The 18747-nt window shown below is 32.8% G+C and overlaps 1 protein-coding gene across 5 annotated transcripts in view; it reads left to right on the plus strand.

The window, feature by feature from the left end:
- Positions 1-18747, plus strand: part of LRRK2 (leucine rich repeat kinase 2) — a 136462-nt gene that overhangs the window by 55424 nt on the left and 62291 nt on the right. For all 5 annotated transcript variants that reach the window (XR_014024010.1, XR_014024011.1, XR_014024012.1 and 2 more), the window contains 11 exons: positions 1342-1463; positions 2766-2835; positions 3306-3523; positions 5792-6042; positions 6314-6462; positions 10380-10473; positions 12741-12927; positions 14046-14227; positions 16346-16575; positions 16956-17083; positions 18458-18676. Coding sequence is in view for 1 of the 5 variants with exons in the window: in XM_081309432.1 (XP_081165558.1) it covers positions 1342-1463; positions 2766-2835; positions 3306-3523; positions 5792-6042; positions 6314-6462; positions 10380-10473; positions 12741-12927; positions 14046-14227; positions 16346-16575; positions 16956-17083; positions 18458-18676 (1850 nt within the window). In the remaining 4 variants the exon portion in view is untranslated. The remainder of the gene's footprint in view (positions 1-1341; positions 1464-2765; positions 2836-3305; positions 3524-5791; positions 6043-6313; positions 6463-10379; positions 10474-12740; positions 12928-14045; positions 14228-16345; positions 16576-16955; positions 17084-18457; positions 18677-18747) is intronic.

Here is an 18747-nt window from a genome sequence, read left to right on the forward strand (position 1 = left end):
TTTACATTTTTTTTTCTGTGTAGCTATCTATGTGTTCCAACATCACTTTTTGAAAGTACTGTAATTCCTCATTAAATTAATGGTAACCTTGTTCAACTTAATTGATCATATAAGTAAGGTTCTATTTAAGAATAATTTATTCCATGTGATTGGCCTATATTTTTATCTTTTTGCCAATACCTCATTGTCTTGATTATTTTTTAATAGAAGTTCTTAAAATCAGGTAGTATAAGTTTGCTGGTATTCTTTTTTCAAAATTGTTCATGCTGTTTTAGCCTTTTTGCTTTTCAACATATAACTTGAATCAATTAATTTTATGCTGAGGTTTTTATTGGGATTAATGTATATAAAATTTTAATACAGAATTAATTCATAAATGATGTGTACTTATATAATGTCATAAAATATAGAATTAAAATACAATAATTATTTATGTAGATGAAATCTATAAAAACATTTAGAAGAATTGATATCTTAATATAAATCTTTTCATTTATATGAATCTTTTCATTTATACATGCAGTATGTATTTCTATTAATTTATCTTAAAATTTCTCTTAGCAATGTTTTGTATTACATGCTTTCTGAGACTATGATTTCTATATCTCTATTTTTTTGAAAATTCATAATTTAAAAAGTATTTCTTATCTCTTATTTTACAAAATAATTATTGTAAATAGGTTGGGGATGTAGTTCAGTGGTAGAGTCTTTGCCTGGCATACGTAAAGTCCTAAGCCCAATAACCAATTCTGAAATAAAAAAATTAATTAAAAGGTAAATGCCAGCTAAACTCATTGTTTATTTTAATGTCATTCCACAAGAGAAACAATGAAATATGAGATTCAGGTAGCGTTATAAACAGGACTAATGAATGTTAAATAATTTAAAGTGTGATTTCAGTATTTAAAGCCAGTTTTTAAAGATTCATAAGAAAAATTCAGAGAATTGGAAAAGAATAACATTGGTAAGATTTGTGTAGAAACTTTCTCTGCTTCCTATCCACACATGTATTTGGCATAGTATGGGTACCCATAGATTTCCATGTCTTATTCCTTCTGGGCTTTGAGCTTCTCTGAGGCAAGAATTAATTTTTTCCCACTTATCATTATCCAGCACTTGCTCAACGTCTAGTCTGTGACAGTCATTCAATAGATATTCATTGATGAAGAAAAATGTGGTTGAATTTTTAAAATGAAAAGCCAACATAGTTTATCATTTTCAGTTTAAAGATATTGCAAAGGGAATTGATTCTGAGATTTCCATTAATGAAAATACATTTACTCTTATGATTGAGTTAGCTTTTCTTACTTACTTTCATATTATTTTATCATTTCACATTAGGAAGTGAAGGTTCATTTCTTGTGAAAAAGAAATCAAATTCTATTAGTGTAGGAGAATTCTACCGTGATCCTGTCCCGTTGCAGCGTTGCTCACCAAATTTGCAAAGACATTCTAATTCATTGGTAAGTTAAATTGAGATTATGTTGTGTTTGGCTAGTGACAGTCTATTGATAACTAAAGTTTGTGACAAAGCTAGAAGTGATTAGTGTATAGTTCCCTGATGTATGAAAAATATGTATATGATAAAATATATTAGACATAAATTATTTTCAATTTACATTTGTAGATTTTTCTCAAATACTTAGTTTTTAGTTGTAGGTGGACACAATGTCTTTATTTCATTTATATATGGTGCTTAGGTTTGAATCCAGTGCCTCCCACGTGCTAGGCGAGCACTCTACCACTGAGCCACAACCCCAATCCCACATTTGTAGATTTTTTAAGTGTATAAACTTTGAATATATTTAGTTGTATATGAAATTTTGGAGTATAATTAAATATGGTTTTACCCTTCATTTTTTTTTCCATGCTGGGAATTGAACCCAAGAGCCTCACTTCTGGCAGGTGTTCTACCACTGAGGTATATTTTTTCTATAGAGCTCAGGTTCTTTTTCTAAAGACTACCAGGTCTTTGCCTAATGGTGTCCCATGACAACTTTAACTAGAAATCTGATGGTGATTTCTAAGGTATCAGAGAGGAGCCTGAAGAACAATGATCAAAATAGAGAAGCATGATAATGATGTTCATCAACATGTGATTTGTGTGTGTGTGTGTGTGTGTGTGTGTGTGTATTGAGAATCATTTAAGTTTTAGAAACCATTATTCCTTGTCTGTTTAGCAACTATGGAAGATCTATGGCATATTTACCTGGGAAGTTTGACAATTCTAGTTGGGAAAGTTGGGAGTCACTGTATTTTCAGTTTCACTTTGAAAGATGTATGCTAACCTAAGCTTTAATCTTGATTGTAATTAGTATTAAAATATGGGAGTTTTTTTTTAATGTTCATTCTGGATCTTAAGATAGGAAAAATGAATGCTTATAACTGTACAGGTTCAATTAGGCCACAGTGTTTATACACCCCAGTTCTAATTTATATAAGTAGCTTAGTTAGAACAAGCAGTTTGTTTGGTGAAAGAAATTCTATGTATATAGTTTTCTGACTCAATCTTTCTGCCTTTAAGTTTCCTTATAGTTAAAGCACAGGAGAAAGAGTAGATGCTTTCTAAGGTAACTTTGACACTAAAATGTTTTCTTTTATCTTCATGATGGGGCTCTTAGTTTTTAGTTATAACTATATTTTCCCCAAGATTATAAATGCCATTTATTCCATTAAAATTTCACAGTTGTTTCCATATAAAAAAGATTCTCTTCTAAAAAAATCTGATTGCAGTTTTATTATAAACATCATTATTTGTTTATTAGGGGCCTATTTTTGATCATGAAGACTTACTGAGGCGAAAAAGAAAAATATTTTCTTCAGATGATTCACTCAGTAAGTATTTGGAAGTAATCAAAAGTAAGTAGACATTTTGAGCAAAATACAGTGTTTTGTTAAATTTTCTCTGATTACTTAAAATTTCTTGGTGCCAAGTTCATCTCACATAAATTTTATATATGTGAGTCACTTAATGATTCCACAGGCTATAGAAAAATGAAATAGTTATAAATTTTAAAAATTACCTTTTATGAATATTATTGAATATTTACCTTTTTATGAGTTTTCTGAAATCTAAATAATACCACTGCAAAGGCCACTCTTCATTTCCTTCTCCAGTTTTTGTTTGTTTGTTTGTTAATTTACTGTCTGTCTTTGTCACTGGGATACAATCTCCGTAGGTTGATTTTCTATTGAATCTCCAGTGCCTTGAAGACAGCCTTACACTAATAGGTGCTCAGTAAACTTTTACCACATGAATTAAAATCGTTTGCTTACAATCCATCGTTTGTTTGTTTTTGACAAAGGGTCATCAAAACTTCAGTCCCATATGAGGCATTCAGACAGCATTTCTTCCCTGGCTTCTGAGAGAGAATATATTACATCATTAGACCTTTCAGCAAATGAACTCAGAGATATTGATGCCCTGAGCCAGAAATGCTGTATAAGTGGCCATTTGGAGCATCTTGAAAAGCTGGAGCTTCACCAGAATGCACTCACGAGCTTCCCACAGCAGCTATGTGAAGTAAATTTAATTCATCCTTATAACTCACAGGATACAGCAAGTGATATTGCATTGATTTTTAACTCTCGTGGTTAAATCTTTCTCAAGCAGGCTCTCTGTTTTGTTATTGGACAATAATTCCCCAATTCTTCTAGTTTCCATGGAGTTGTCTTAGTCTGTGTGGTGTTTAGGGACATCTTGGAGGGCAGGCAATGGAAATACAGACCTGGCTCAAAAGGAGCTCCAGTTCTGTTCTGATGATACAGAGTCCACATTACAGTATCAAGCTTGTATGTGGATTATGCCTTCAGTTATTTAATTCTAAGAAGATAACTTATTCTTTTTAAAATGCATTGGGTAGACTAGAATTAAACCAGGTTTGGTAGCATTGATTTGGACTTAGCTACCAGCTGTGTGATAATAAGTTGTCATTCAGCCTGCTCTAAGCCATCATCTCCTCATCAGTAAAATATAGGGATTCAACTAAATGATTATGACGGCAATTTTTATAGTTTTAATATTATATGTAACTTAAAATTGATCTTTTTACATAAAGTTCCTATTTTGTATGAGTTATAGTATTACATAGTTGATTGATAAGATAGTCTTCTGCATATTGACTTTGCTTAATACTTTTATATACTCTGGATTGGAATAGTTTTTAAAGCCAAAGGACATACCATGGTTAATTAAAATGATCTTAATACAGACTGAATTCTTGAACTGAATTGTAAAACGTGATAAAGAATTATACCTATTTTCTTAAAATCAGTTTTGTTGAAAATTCATTTCTTATTTTTCCATTCAATTGAGCTTCATAATTTTGAGAAGTTTTAAAAGCAAACTTACATGTGTATTTAAGTGTATTTAAATGGTCTTTCTCTTACAGTCTAGAGATCGATAGGAAGAGATAAAAGAATGAAAGGTGACCCTTCTGCCCCCATCCCTGTATCTAAAATGTATTTTCTTTTTCTCCTCTCTTTGGCTGGGCCTGAACTCTTCAAGTCACCCTGGTTTCACTTTAAATGTCACTTCTTCACCCTGTGCTTCTCTTTTCTGTGCCCTTTCTCAAGACTGTGTTGGTTGTTCACCTGGTTTACACTGATGCCATGTATTCCTTCAATTCTCATTCACTCATACATTTTGATTTAATGTATTTTGCCCTCACTGAACTATGAACTTCTGGAGACAGGGATTGTTTTAGTTTTGTGGCTGTCTATCCCCAATGCCTCCCAAGGCCTGATACTCGAGAGGCTCAATAAATATGCACTGAATTAGTTTATGGAGGAATTAATGGCTGACATCGGATAAGCCTTCAATAATATTTGTTACATGAGCAAGTAAAAGAAGAGGAGAATTGGGCCTAGGTAAAGCGAATTTGAAGAGAGCATGAGAAAATAGACATATCAAGGCATTCAATGCCTAGACCAGCTCAGAACCTCTCAAATAACACCAGTGGAAGGCACTTTTTGTGACTGCCTGCAAGGTCCCAGATGTATCTTTTTACAAGAAAATTTCCCAATTTAAACTTGGAAGTAATTAAAAATTCTTTTCTTCTGAATAAATAAAGGCAGGAATCTTAAAACAGCTGGGGTGAAGTCATTAATAAGTTGCTGTAATCACATCAAACTCTAGAATTCCTTGTGAGGAAAAACAAATTGATATACAAAGAGGAGCACAGAGATGTGATTTGTTCTAGGTATTTCAGCCCTTTGATAGAAAACTAAACCTAAAATTTTTTAAATTGACATAGTATGTAAATACAGGCTTACTATTATCGTTGAAAAACTAGAAATTGCTTAGAAATAGAAACTGGAGATCTGAAACAAAGTTTAGTAAATAAGGGGAAGTTCTAAAATGAAATGTGTATTCATATGTAACTATTATTATTTATTTTAAAATGTGTAATATTTTCTAAAAGGTAGTATTTTAAAAAATTTTTCCTAGGTTCATATTGTTTATTCATTAAATCATGAATTCAGATATTTGTGGAGGCCTAGTTTGCTTCCCTCTTGCTCTTTGCAGAAATAATTTACAAAAAAAGTTGAATTACAGTCTCGATTCTGTTATTATGAACTATTGTATTTTTCCTGATCTTACTCTTGCTATAATGGAGATGGTTGGATCAGTAAGTATTTTTACTGAAATTCTGCTGTAACTTGTGCTTTTAATTTAAAAAAAAAATGTTCTGATGGTTCTAGTTACCAGAGATATGAAAGCAGAAATAGTAGCCAAACTTAAGTTTCTCAGATGGTTCATTTTAGAATTTTAAAAATATTGTCTTTTCAGACTCTGAAGTGTTTGACACATTTGGATTTGCACAGTAATAAATTTACATCATTTCCTTCTTACCTGTTGAAAATGAATTGTATCGTCAACCTTGATGTCTCTCGTAATGACATCGGACCCCTGGTAGTTTTGGATCCTGCAGTGAAGTGCCCATCGCTGAAGCAGTTTAACCTGTCATATAACCAGCTTTCTGCTGTTCCTGAGAACCTCTCGAATGTGGTGGAGAAACTTGAACAGCTCATTTTAGAAGGGTAAGAAGACGATTCATTAAGTTCATTACCTTGAACTTTCTAGGATTTGTAAAATATGCTTACATTTCCACTGCAATGAGTTTTAAACAAAAATGTAGTAAAAGACTGAGGCAATCATCGTTACAGTTTTTATTGGTTGACTTGTTTTCACAACCTATTTTAAAATGAATACATATGCTTTAATGCTATTGTTTGAAGGAAAATTGTTTTTTTCCCATGCTAGCCTATGAGTTTATGAAATTTAATACTCATTTTTGTCTTTTATAACTAGAAATAAAATATCAGGGATATGTTCCCCTATGAGCCTGAAGGAACTAAAGACTTTAAACCTTAGTAAAAACCAAATTTCGTCTCTACCAGAGAACTTTCTTGAGGCTTCTCCGAAAGTGGAGAGTTTCAGTGCCAGAATGAACTCTCTTGGTAAGTGTTCAGTGTGGGCCTCCTCCTTACCAGAACTTTGAAGGATGTGTCATGTATGGATATTTTAGGTGAGAATTTAAGGGTGCTGTTTCATAAATAAAGTTAGCAAATTGATAATAAAAAATAAAGAGATATCCAGCCACGAAAAGACATAGAGGGAATTTAAATATATATTTAAGTGAAAGAAGCCAATCTGAAAAGGCCACATACTGTTTGATGCCATTTATCAGATGGTCTGGAAAAGGCAAAACTATAGGGATAGGAAAAAAGAACAGTGGTTGCCAGTGATTTGGAAGGAGGGAGGAATCACTAGGTGCCACACAGAGGATTTTCAGGGCAGCGAAGCTACCTTATGTGATGATATAATGGTGGGCACAAGTTATGTACTTTGTCAAAATCAATAAAATCCATAATATAAGGAGTGAATCCTGGAGTAGACCACAAACATTGGGCAGTCACGATGTCATAAATATGTCAAACTAATGCAAGTTGTTAATGCCAGGGGGAAAGCATGTGGGGAGGTGGATGTGGTGTTGAGGGGAGAAGGTGTATATGGAAACTGTGTTTTCCATTAAATTTTCTGTAAACCTAAAGCTTCTCTAAAAAAGTTCTGTAAAAATATCTCTAATTAAACGATAATTAGCATGTCACTGTTGTCATAAGCAAAAAAGATAGTTACTTGGCTTAAAATACTAATTCCACTGTGGTTCCTTTTGGTCTAAACAAAATATGCACCTGTCCGTCTGAGCTGGGTGAAGCATCCTCATGGGGTATTGAGTTTCCTACTGAAGTTTCTTTAGCAAGTTTGGGGGATTATAAGTGCAATTCTATTACTGCTGCTGTTTTAAGAAATAAAACTTAATGGTTTTCAAATTAGTAAAGTTAACGCATGTCCAGTTCAGTTCTTGCTTTTTGTAGGACACTACTCCAGTATTCAATATGATCATTATCTCGATTGAAAGTTGGAGAACATCCTAACTTACAGTGTCAGTTAATACAGGGTATTATGTTCATTTGGATTCTAGCTGAATGTTCTAATATTATGGCACAAAATACATTTATGGCAATACATAAGTATTCCCCATTTTTTATTTTAATGAGGATGGCATGATTTTGTCACTCTTGTGATTATTAAACAGCCAACTCAGTAAGAGAAATTCTTAACACTGTTTAATAGCAGAATAGAGTTTGAGTACCTGTTTCAAAATGTTCTCATTTGTCAGAACTTTCAGAAGTTAGTGATTATAAAAGTCATTTTAATTTGCATAATATTTTCCTCCTTTTTCAAAACGTCCCTCTTATTCTCACACTATTCTGAGTATTGACCATATTCTTATCATGAATCTGAAACTGGGTCACAGTTTCAGAGATTCCAGTTCATAATCAGTTGGCTCTTTTTCTTTGGGCCTATAGTAGTGCAGCATAGAAAGGTGGGTGCATGCGGTAGAGGTGGCTGCCTGTCTCATGGTGGTGGAAAGTGAAGAGAGAGCAAAAGGGCCTAGGTAGGGTTCCTATATGCCCTTCAGAGGCAAGCCCCACTTACTAGAGGTTCCACCAACTCCCAATAGTGCCACGGGCTGGGGACCAAGCCTTCAACAAATGGGTCTTTGGGGGACATTGGAAATCCAGGATATAACAGAACTATACAACCTTAATGGTTTGCAAAGTGGTTTTATGTTTAGAAAATGACCAAAGGAGGGCATCTTAGTGAGGCCACTAACCTTTAAAAATAATCCCATGTGAAATGAATTTTCAGTTCTTTGATGTGGAGTATTTTCCACATACATAGCATCTGAACCACACGACTTTTAATTTTTAGTAGAGAGTCATTTCTATTTATTCATTTTGTCACAACTACATTTTATAAACAGGTGAGGTACAATTTGTATTGCTTTGCTCCTCAGGAAAAATAGCTTCTGAAAATGTCTTAGAACATTTTGACCTTTGAAGATTTTTTAGATAAAATATAACCCATATTTTACCCTTGAAAATGCTAAGAAATAATTTCTCAAGTCATTTTCATAGAGCCATAGATTTGTAGAACTAAAACATCTAGAATTAAGATTCTAGATGATATGAGTTCCTCTGGTCTGACTGCACTGTTTCACAGATGAGAGAACAGGCTGTCTGACTTGCTCAGTTTTCCAAATTGTGTTCCACATGCCTTTATTCCTGGAGGTAACTTATGTTGTATTTCCCTCTTGAAAAAATATCAAATATGCTGTAATAGTGAGAATTCTGAGATACTCTATTTTACATAATGTTTCCCAAATCTCATAAGATCATGTGATCAAATAATACTTTTATTAAGTAACCTTCTTTATTTTTCCATAAAGCACTTTTTTACTAGTTTATTATAGATATGCATAATATCATAGTTCATTTGACACAATTATACAACAATTGAGTGATAATTTGCTCTAATTCAGTCCCCAGTACGTCCCCTTTCCCTTCCTTCTTCCCTCTCCGTTCCCTTTCCTCTACTGATCTTTCTCCTATTTATTTATAGTTTTTTAAAAAAATTATGGATATACGTAACTGTGAAATTACTGTGGTATATTTATATATGTACATAGGATAATTGGTCATTTTTTTCAGCAATTCCTCCCCTTTCCCATTTCTCCTCCCTCCCCCTCAAGCCCCTTCCCCTACGTCACTGATCTCTTGACTATTTTCAAGGTACCCCCTTTTTTTTCCTCCTATTTTTGTCTAGCTTCTGAATATGAGAGAAAACATTAAAAAACATTTGCAGTGACTTATTTTACTTAGCATGATGTTCTCAATTTCCATCTATTTACCAGCAAATGACACGATTTCATTCTTCTCTCTGGCTGAGTCAAACTCCATTTTACATATATATATTTATTTATAATATATAATATTTATATATTCTGGATATCAATGTCCTACCTGAGGAGCAGTGGCAAAGATCACATTTTCTTGTTCCATTGATCTGTTGATGAGCACCTAGGCTGATTCCATAGCTCGACTATGGTGAATTGTGCTGCTATAAACATTGATGTGGCTGGATCCCTATAGATGTTGCTTTTAGATCTTTTGTGGGATAGCTGGGTTGGTCATAATGAGGTTCCATTTCTAGTTTTTGAGGCATCTCTATATTACTTTCCAGAATGGTTCTAATTTTCAATCCTACCAACAAAGTATGAATATACCTATCCCTCCACATCCTTGCTATCATTTATTATTATTTGTATTTTTGATAATTATCATTCTGAGTGAGATGAGATCTCAACATAGAGATGTTGAATATTTTTTCATATATGGGCCATTTGTATTTCTTATTTTGATAAGTCTCTGTTTAGTTCTTTTGGCCATTTATTAATTGTGTTATTTTTTTGTTTTAAGTTTTTTGAAATCTATATATTCTGGATATTAATGTCCTACCTGAGGAGCAGTGGAAAAGATCTCCCATTCTGCAGACTCTCTCTTCACACTCTTGTTTCCTTTACTGTGCATAAGCCTTTAAATTTGATGCTGTCCCAGTTATTAATTCTTGGTTTCATGTGCTTTAGGACGCATAGGAACTCTTTTTCAGATGGTACCATGAATAATTTCTATTTTTATACTATACTGTGTATTAGCAAAGTGTTCAAATGTGTTTTGTTTTGGTTACTTAAGAGTAATTTAATTTTTACCTCACAATTGTGGGATCCATGAGTTTATATTTATATAGTCATTTAAAAGCTTATAGACTAATAATTCTGATCAGTATGTATTGTTTTATTGTTTGGCGTAAATGTTAAAGATATTACCTTACTTTTAAAGTAAATGTTTTAGTACTGATGGTGTAAGATGGAAATTAAATCGTGATGTCATTGGTAGATGTTCTTATTGAATTTAATAGAAATATGGTTAATGATTAAAATGTTCATTATCTCATTTTTATTTTATTTTAGCTGCTATGCCTTTCTTGCCTTCTTCTATAACAAGCCTAAAATTATCTCAAAACAAATTTACATGTATTCCAGATGCAATTTTAAATCTACCACAGTAAGTTTATTATTTTAATTTTAAAACCACACGAGATAGAACAGAACCTTTAGAAACATGGTTTTGATTTTGGCATATGAATTTAATTAATTTCTAAACTACTTGGTTTAAGGTTTTTGTATGTGTAAATGTTTTACTTTCACTAGACAAAATATCCAAGTCTTTAAACTTTTATATTAATTTATTGGGTTATTTTCTAGAAACAATTTAAGATTGTTTAATTAGTTGCTACATTATTGTATTCAAATGAAATTTCAAAATTTCAGTTGCTTTCAGAGGTTGATATGTTGCCAAAATACTACTAACTTTGAAGTCATACCTAAAATATGTTTGAATGACATTTTTGACGTTTGGATAATTTTTTTATATCTATGTGGGGGGGGGATTTGGTTAATTTCATTGGAAATGAAAACTTTCTGTTAACTATAGATTCAGGCACTGATTACATCTCAAATGTGTTGTCATTTTAAATACTATTGTGTCACACATTATAAACCAAATATCTAAATATATACATATATACATATGTGGACAAATCATGCTTCTTATAATCTAGTCACAGAAGGTGTCAAATGAACATAAAATACTTAAATTTAGCTTAGAATATGCCAGGCACTATCCTAACTGTTCTATAGTGGGCCATGTGTTTAATCTTCCTAATAATCCCATAAGATCACTATTGTTATTATCTCTACTTTTTAAACTCAGTAGACAGATAAGGTACTTCCCCAGAGTCATAGTTCTTAAACAGTGGTTGTATCACAGCGTTAGCCCATCGACTCTATCGTGGGAGCACCTATTGCATAGAGGTGGTCCTGTGTAATTAAACACAGTATACTCCTGAAATTATGTGTGAAAGCCAAATATTTATGCTATTTGGCTAGGAGATAATATGCCATAAAGAAAGTTTCCTCCCAGGGAACCAAAGATGTTACCCAGTCCCTATTACAATTATTCCTTAGGTACCATCCTCAGACTTAGGTTTTCATTAAATGGATGCATTTCTTGGGTTTTGCAAACGCACATGCATTTGGCCAGTTCAAGTCCTAGCTGAGGCTACTGAGGCAGTGCTTCAGGAAAACCTAGTGATTCCCAGCTTTGTCTCAATTGCATTGCTTGTCTGACAGGAAAGTTTCATCTCTAATATAGTCAAACTCCTTTTTTTGTTTTCCATGCATTTTAAAAAGATGATGAGGACAAAATATAGTAACATTTTGACATAGGAGCACTGTGCAGACCTGAACTTTAGTCTATCAGGCTGAATTACTATGTGAGCTTAGAATTAATTCTTTAAGTTTCAAATACTCTGAGGAAAAGTGGTCAGTATGTAGTTGTAAAAGTCCAGGTAGTCTTTAGCATAGTCAAATATACCACAGTCCTTGACTTTCTATTCTTCCTACACTCACACGCTCATGTGTGATGTGTTTTTTTGCTATTTCCTGGTGTAACACTCCAGCATGAAAACAATCAGTTTGCATGGTCCTATTACATGCCAAGTCCCAGCTCAGCGCTGTGATGATTACCACACTAACATAAGCTGGTAAGAAGCTACACCCATATACAGCGATAATTGACTCTAGTACTCAACCTAGGAAGAATCTCCTCTGTAATGAGTGAAAACCATCCCATATAAATGATAAGTATGGGCTAAATCTTGTATAAAAGGCAGAAATTTTAATGGCCATTTTTAAGTGTTAAACATGGAATCTCATGTAGCCCATTTGTAAAACATGGGGACTTTTCCTCATTCCAAGATTATTGACATTTATATGTGCCTAAAGTAGGAAAATTTGACTTCAATTTTTTTTTCTTAAAAAAAAAAAAACTTTAACTATCCCTAACCCCCCTACACCTTATGGTGTGCCATGTAATCTTTCAATAGGTATAGACATCATTTAATGTTCAATCACGGTAAATATTTCTATCTCCTCAAATGATTATTTATTTATGGTGAAAGCATTCAAACTCCTTTCTTGCAGCTTTTTTATTTTTCAAAAAATACACTATTGTTACCTATAGTCACCCTGCTATGCAAGAGAATCAATTTTTAATGGTTCTTACATCAGTTTCCTTCCCAGTGAATCATGCCTTTTTTCCAACCCATGTATGCCTATATATATACACAAATTTACATGCATATTTATGTGTAAATAATGTTATTTTAAAATTTACTCCTTATATTCAGTTTGATGAAAATTACTTGTAATGTTATTCCATGTATTTTGGAAACCCTCATTTGATTTTCATCTGAAATTGTATTGTTTTAGCTTGCGGTCCTTAGATATGAGCAGCAATGATATTGAATGTCTGCCAGGTCCTGCACACTGGAAATCTTTGAACTTAAGGGAACTTTTATTTAGCTATAATCAGATCAGCATCTTGGACTTGAGTGAGAAAGCATACACATGGTCTAGAGTAGAGAAACTACATCTTTCTCATAATAAATTGAAAGAGGTAAGAAACTTTATTTAATATTATTGACAATTTTAAAGTATGTTTTGTAATTTGCATTATTGCAAATTATTGTTTTAAAATCTGTTATTTGATATTTTTTACTTTAGATGTAAGTTGTAATCATACCCTGTGGTAAAAAAATGTAATAATATGCCTTAATTTTTAAAAAATTTTTGTGCTATATTTTAAAGAGTTACACAAATATGTGCTATTATTTATGAATGCATGTAATGACACAAGTGTCTTTGTGTCACTACATTTTTACTGTGAGCCGACTCTCAGATACTGTACATTTTTCCAGGTGCAACTTAGCTATATATAGCCTGTGTTTTTACAGATTTTCTTTCCTCCCTTCTGAAATTTCTGCTTTCCTCCACTGTGCTACCTCTCAACAAAATAGATTAGCCTCCTTTGCTTTGATCTGTTTCCTTTGTTATAAATCTGAAACTGATTATACACATGTCTCAGAAAATATTTTTTCTTGTCAAGTTCAAACCTACTTCCTATAAAAACAAACAACAACAAAAAGAGTCTTATACTAAAGGTTAAGAATAACTGAATACTTTTATTTTTAATACCTGATTTTTTGCCAACCAGTGAATGTTTTCTGTCATAAATGTAATGTAGATTGATTAAAAATTTGGAATAGGGAAAATAAAAACCCTACTCCAATTAGGTTGCTATCTAAAGTATAAACATTTGCTTGTAGCTTAACAACAACACATTCCATGTTATGTTTGTAATGAAATTTTCTTCAACATTTCCTAAAGAACATAGGCAGTCTGGAAGCCATAGATAGTGGATTTGGATAACTAAAAAAACAATTCTTTACTTCCACTGTTGTGAGGAGATGATCTCCCAAGGGAGATTGGGTTTTGAAAGTTAGAAGTAAGTTGCATAGATTGGGGCTGAGTTCTTTACACGTATGTTTTTGTTTTTATAACCTGGATATGGGACACTTAAGACAAGCCTTTGGAGCCTTTTCAAGCTCTGATGAAAGGTTGTGCAAGTCGCTGATGGAATCTTGGGGTTTTTCTTGTTTCCTGTCATCTTGTTTCCTGCCAGTGTACATCTCTTCCTTCCCACCAACAGGTTTTGCCCTTTTTTATTTCATTAAGATTCCTCCTGAGATTGGCTGTCTTGAAAATCTGACATCTCTTGATGTTAGTTACAACTTGGAACTGAGATCTTTTCCCAATGAGATGGGGAAATTAAGCAAAATATGGGATCTTCCTTTGGATGAATTGCGTCTTAATTTTGATTTTAAACACATAGGATGTAAAGCCAAAGACATCATAAGGTCAGATAATTCTATATTATTTTTTAAAATCAATTTTGTCTCAGATTTCCTCAGTCTGTGATTTTGATGGATTTATGTTACAATTTAGGAAAAATGAACAGTACTATTTGACATTAATATTCTATGTGCCATTTGCCTTTAATTTAATGGGTGGGTTGTTATGGTGCTTCTGCCAAGACTTTTCATTCCTTGTAGCCAAGCTAATGTTGAAAGAATGGCTTCTCCTTACCATTCTGTTCAGTAGAAATGGATTCTAGCAGAAAATAGATACTACTATGTATTTGGTTTCTTGTTACCAATTATGTAAGCTAAAGAAATACAGCAGAGAATAATAACTGCTCACACTGCATTTCATACAGCAAATAGTTAACATGACTATTATAATCGATAGCATTTTAGTTACTGACATGATAGATTATTAATTTTGATTTTCCTATGAGGGTGATTAACCTACTCATCTTGATCGTTTTTGAAGCTTTGTGAACTTCACAAATATTACTGTCTTTAAACTTAAAATATCTCCGATAATAGATTTGTTTCTGTTGTTCTCTTTTAGCCTGTTAGTCTTATTACTGTATCCTTATAACATCTTTTATTCCCTTTCCTACAAAATGACTCCAGTTATCTTGCAGGCCTCATCTCAATGAACATCTCTTAGTGTATCCTTACCTTGACTGTAGTACCCACCAAGGCAGGGATCAAGGATGTGTACACTCTCTATTTGATTCCTGGCATCCAACACAGAGCCTGGTTTACAAGAAGGTTTAAGTGTTTTACGCTTAAGCAATACTCTACTGCTTCAATTCTATTAAATCTATATTTAATTTTTTTGTCTGTTTCTATGAGGAAGGGTTCAATTTTCTGAACTTCTGAACTTGATTTAATTGTGAAGAAAAGTATTTGTCACCTTCTGTGCCTAACACAACCACCCTTCATCCTGCGTATTTACCTGTTTCTCTTCCTGAAATTGGAAATGGCACTTACATAATAGTTGGTTTCATTCTTACTAAACATTTAGAAGAATTAGTTTCCAATGTATTATGCCATATTTTATCAAGCTACCATATAATGAAATATTTTAAAACGCATTTAACAATTTTAGAAAAGACAAAATACCCAGAATAGCTTATAAATTGTAAGCATCATTTGCTTTTTTGACTTTTTTTTCAAAGAGTGGCAAATTCTTAATTAATAAATCAATTAAAATAATGTTGCCTTTTGATCATATCATCAGGAATCCTGGTCACATTAGTTATTGGTATGGATCAGTCGGTATTCTCTAAAATTTGCTTATTATTTAATTTTAAACTGTAGCAACATTTTAGCATAGTTTCAAATATGTCTTTCTCTATCCATTATATTTTTGATAACATTTTAAATCTATTATTTTAAAGGTGGTTTTGTTTGGCTTACTTGTAGCACTTCTAGTTTGTTTCAGTTATGTTTACCTTGATTATTAGTAATAGCAATATATTAATATATGCTGTTAGTGTCAAAGTTTATATATACATTTATATTGTAACCAATAGGAGCTCCTTATTTGTATACATTATACATATGCATACATTGTATATAAAAATATATAGAGATCATATATACTATATATATAATATATGTATACTCCAAAACCAATATAACCTCATTATCAAACTTTAGTATGCAATACAGTCTGCAATACACTCTACCTTTGTTCTGAATCATATGGGCATTACAAAATTTTTACATTTTACATATTTAGGATTGTAGTTGTACTATTTAAATTCAGATTGTACACATATACGCAGATATCCACACAATGACACATATATATGTATATGTGTGTGTATGGATATACACTGCATCCTAATTAGTATTACAAATGTGTTGGCGTTTTATTATTTCTGGTGATAGTGTAACATGCTGTTATATTTGGTAATGCTACAAACTTTATCAACTACTCTGAAATAACTAACAAAAATATGTATTAATAATGCACAGCAAGGTATTTACATTGTTAGTAATATGAACTATGCAGGCTTTTGCATACTGATATTCCAAAATATTCAATGTCTGAGAGTCCTCCTAAATCCCAAATATATTATTAAGCAGTTTATTATTTTATTTTTCTTCAAATACCAGGTTTCTTCAACAGCGGTTAAAAAAGGCTGTGCCCTATAACAGAATGAAACTTATGATTGTGGGAAATACTGGGAGTGGTAAAACCACCTTATTGCAGCAACTGATGAAAATCAAGAAATCAGATCTTGGAATGCAGGGGCCCACTGTTGGCATAGATGTGAAAGACTGGCCTATCCTAATAAGAGGCAAAAAGAAGAAAGACCTCATTCTAAACGTTTGGGATTTTGCAGGTATTTATTTCTCTAGGTATTCATTTGTTCACTTTTATCATTTATTCACAGCAGAAATTTAAAAACTTGACTTTTCTGTTCAAGTACAGCAAAGAGCTAGTAGTTATGGAATTATTTCAAAGTCATTTCAATCAATAGGGGCTGCTTAAGCTAACTACTTGATTGGCAGTGGATACATACACTAAATGTTGTTTATCTCTGGTAAAATCCACTGTAGCCCCCCAAACATAACCTGTTGTTTTTCTCTTTTAAGATCAATAGTATTATCCTCCCACCATTTTTATTAAAAAAAAAAAATCTTGCCTATTACCTGGAAGACTGAAAAAAAAAAAAAAACCCAAACTTAACCAAAACCAAACCCCTCTCTAATCTTCATTTAGGTCGTGAGGAATTCTACAGTACTCATCCCCATTTCATGACCCAACGGGCATTGTATCTTGCTGTCTATGACCTTAGCAAAGGGCAGGCTGAAGTGGACGCCATGAAGCCCTGGCTCTTCAACATAAAGGTAATATGTTTAATCCCAGTTTTCTAGTCTTTGTATAATATAATTTATTTTAGGCAAACAATCTCTTCAAATAGGCAGGGTTTTGTTTTTTTTTTTTGGGGGGTGTTGCTTTTTGTTTTTGTTTTTTTAGGTCAGAAGCACTAAATTTTGAGTTGGGAAATTTTTAGAGTGTGAAGTCATGAGGAGACAACAAAGAGCTCCATTTGATGAATGTTATCAGCTCCTGAGTCCTTTTATGCTGTTAAACTTGAAAATAAATATATTCACTGTTTTCCATCATATTATTTTTAAATAGAAAGAGTACATGCTCATTGAGTGATGCTCCAGTGGGCTCCTCTGTGAGCATGAAGTCCTTTGGAACCCTGTGTCCAAACATTTGGGAATGGATCTGGACTGCATTTGCAATTGTTTTATAATCTGGGTGATTTTTTGAAACTTCTCTTTTCTTGACTTTGTTCTCATTTACACATACAGTGATGTGGGAAACATTATAGTGACAGTAATAACTGCTTAGTGACTTTTTTCTTTCATGGTAGACTACAGATTGAATGACTTTTAAGTGAATCCAGGAGATAAAATTGGCAAATATGGAAAAGAAAATATAAACCATGTTATATTACTTTGATGTAGTTTGAGGATTTATTGAATGCTTCTTTTAGAAGCACATTTAGCAAATAACCCATTTTAAGCATGAAATAAAAAGGAAAGAAAAATAACACTACTACTTTAATGTAGGTCACCTGAAAAAATGGTAAGGATTGTATTAAAAATGGACATAAAATGATTTATAAGCTTTTCTTAAAGACACATTTGTTTTCTTTGAGGTTTAAGGAAATGCCTAGGTCCATTTTGTGTTCTTTAACAGATGAACTGAGTCTGGGAAATTTATAAAGAACAGTGATTTATTTCTTACAGTTGTGGATGCTGGCAAGTCCAAGATGGAGGGGTTGGTATCTTACGAGGGCTTCTTGCTGTGTCATTCCATGGCAGAAGGCAGACAGGCAACAGGGTATACATGCAGGGAAGAAGGCAAGAGGAGGGAACCATATTCATCCTTTATTAGGAGCCCACTTATGCAATGACAACTCATATAAGAAAGAGCCCTCAGGGCCTAATCCCTACATAAGGGTCACCTCTCAACATTGCTGCCTTGGGAATTAAATTTCCAATATATGTATTTTTGGGGAAAAATTCAAACCATAACAAGAAGAAAAACAGTTATTATTTTCTTCTTCTAATGTTTTTTAGGTTTTCATTTTCATTCAACTGAATTTCATACAAAACAAATTTCAGCAGAAATATAAGGATATATCATTTGAAAGCAAACATTAGATTGTTTTCTTTCTTTCTTTCTTTCTTTTTTTTTTCCTATAGGCTCGGGCTTCTTCATCCCCTGTGATTCTTGTTGGCACTCATTTGGATGTTTCTGATGAAAAGCAGCGCAAAGCCTGCATAAGCAAAATCACCAAGGAGCTCTTGAATAAGCGAGGGTTCCCTGCAATACGAGATTACCACTTTGTGAATGCCACGGAAGAATCTGACGCTTTGGCAAAACTTCGGAAAACCATCATAAATGAGAGTCTCAATTTCAAGGTAATATGGCTTATGCATACTGCAGGTTGGTAGATAAATATAATTTATTAATTCTCATGTTATGCAACTCT

The sequence above is a fragment of the Spermophilus citellus genome, assembly GCF_964194105.1.
Source record: "Spermophilus citellus genome assembly, chromosome: 10".
Lineage (NCBI taxonomy): Eukaryota > Metazoa > Chordata > Mammalia > Rodentia > Sciuridae > Spermophilus > Spermophilus citellus.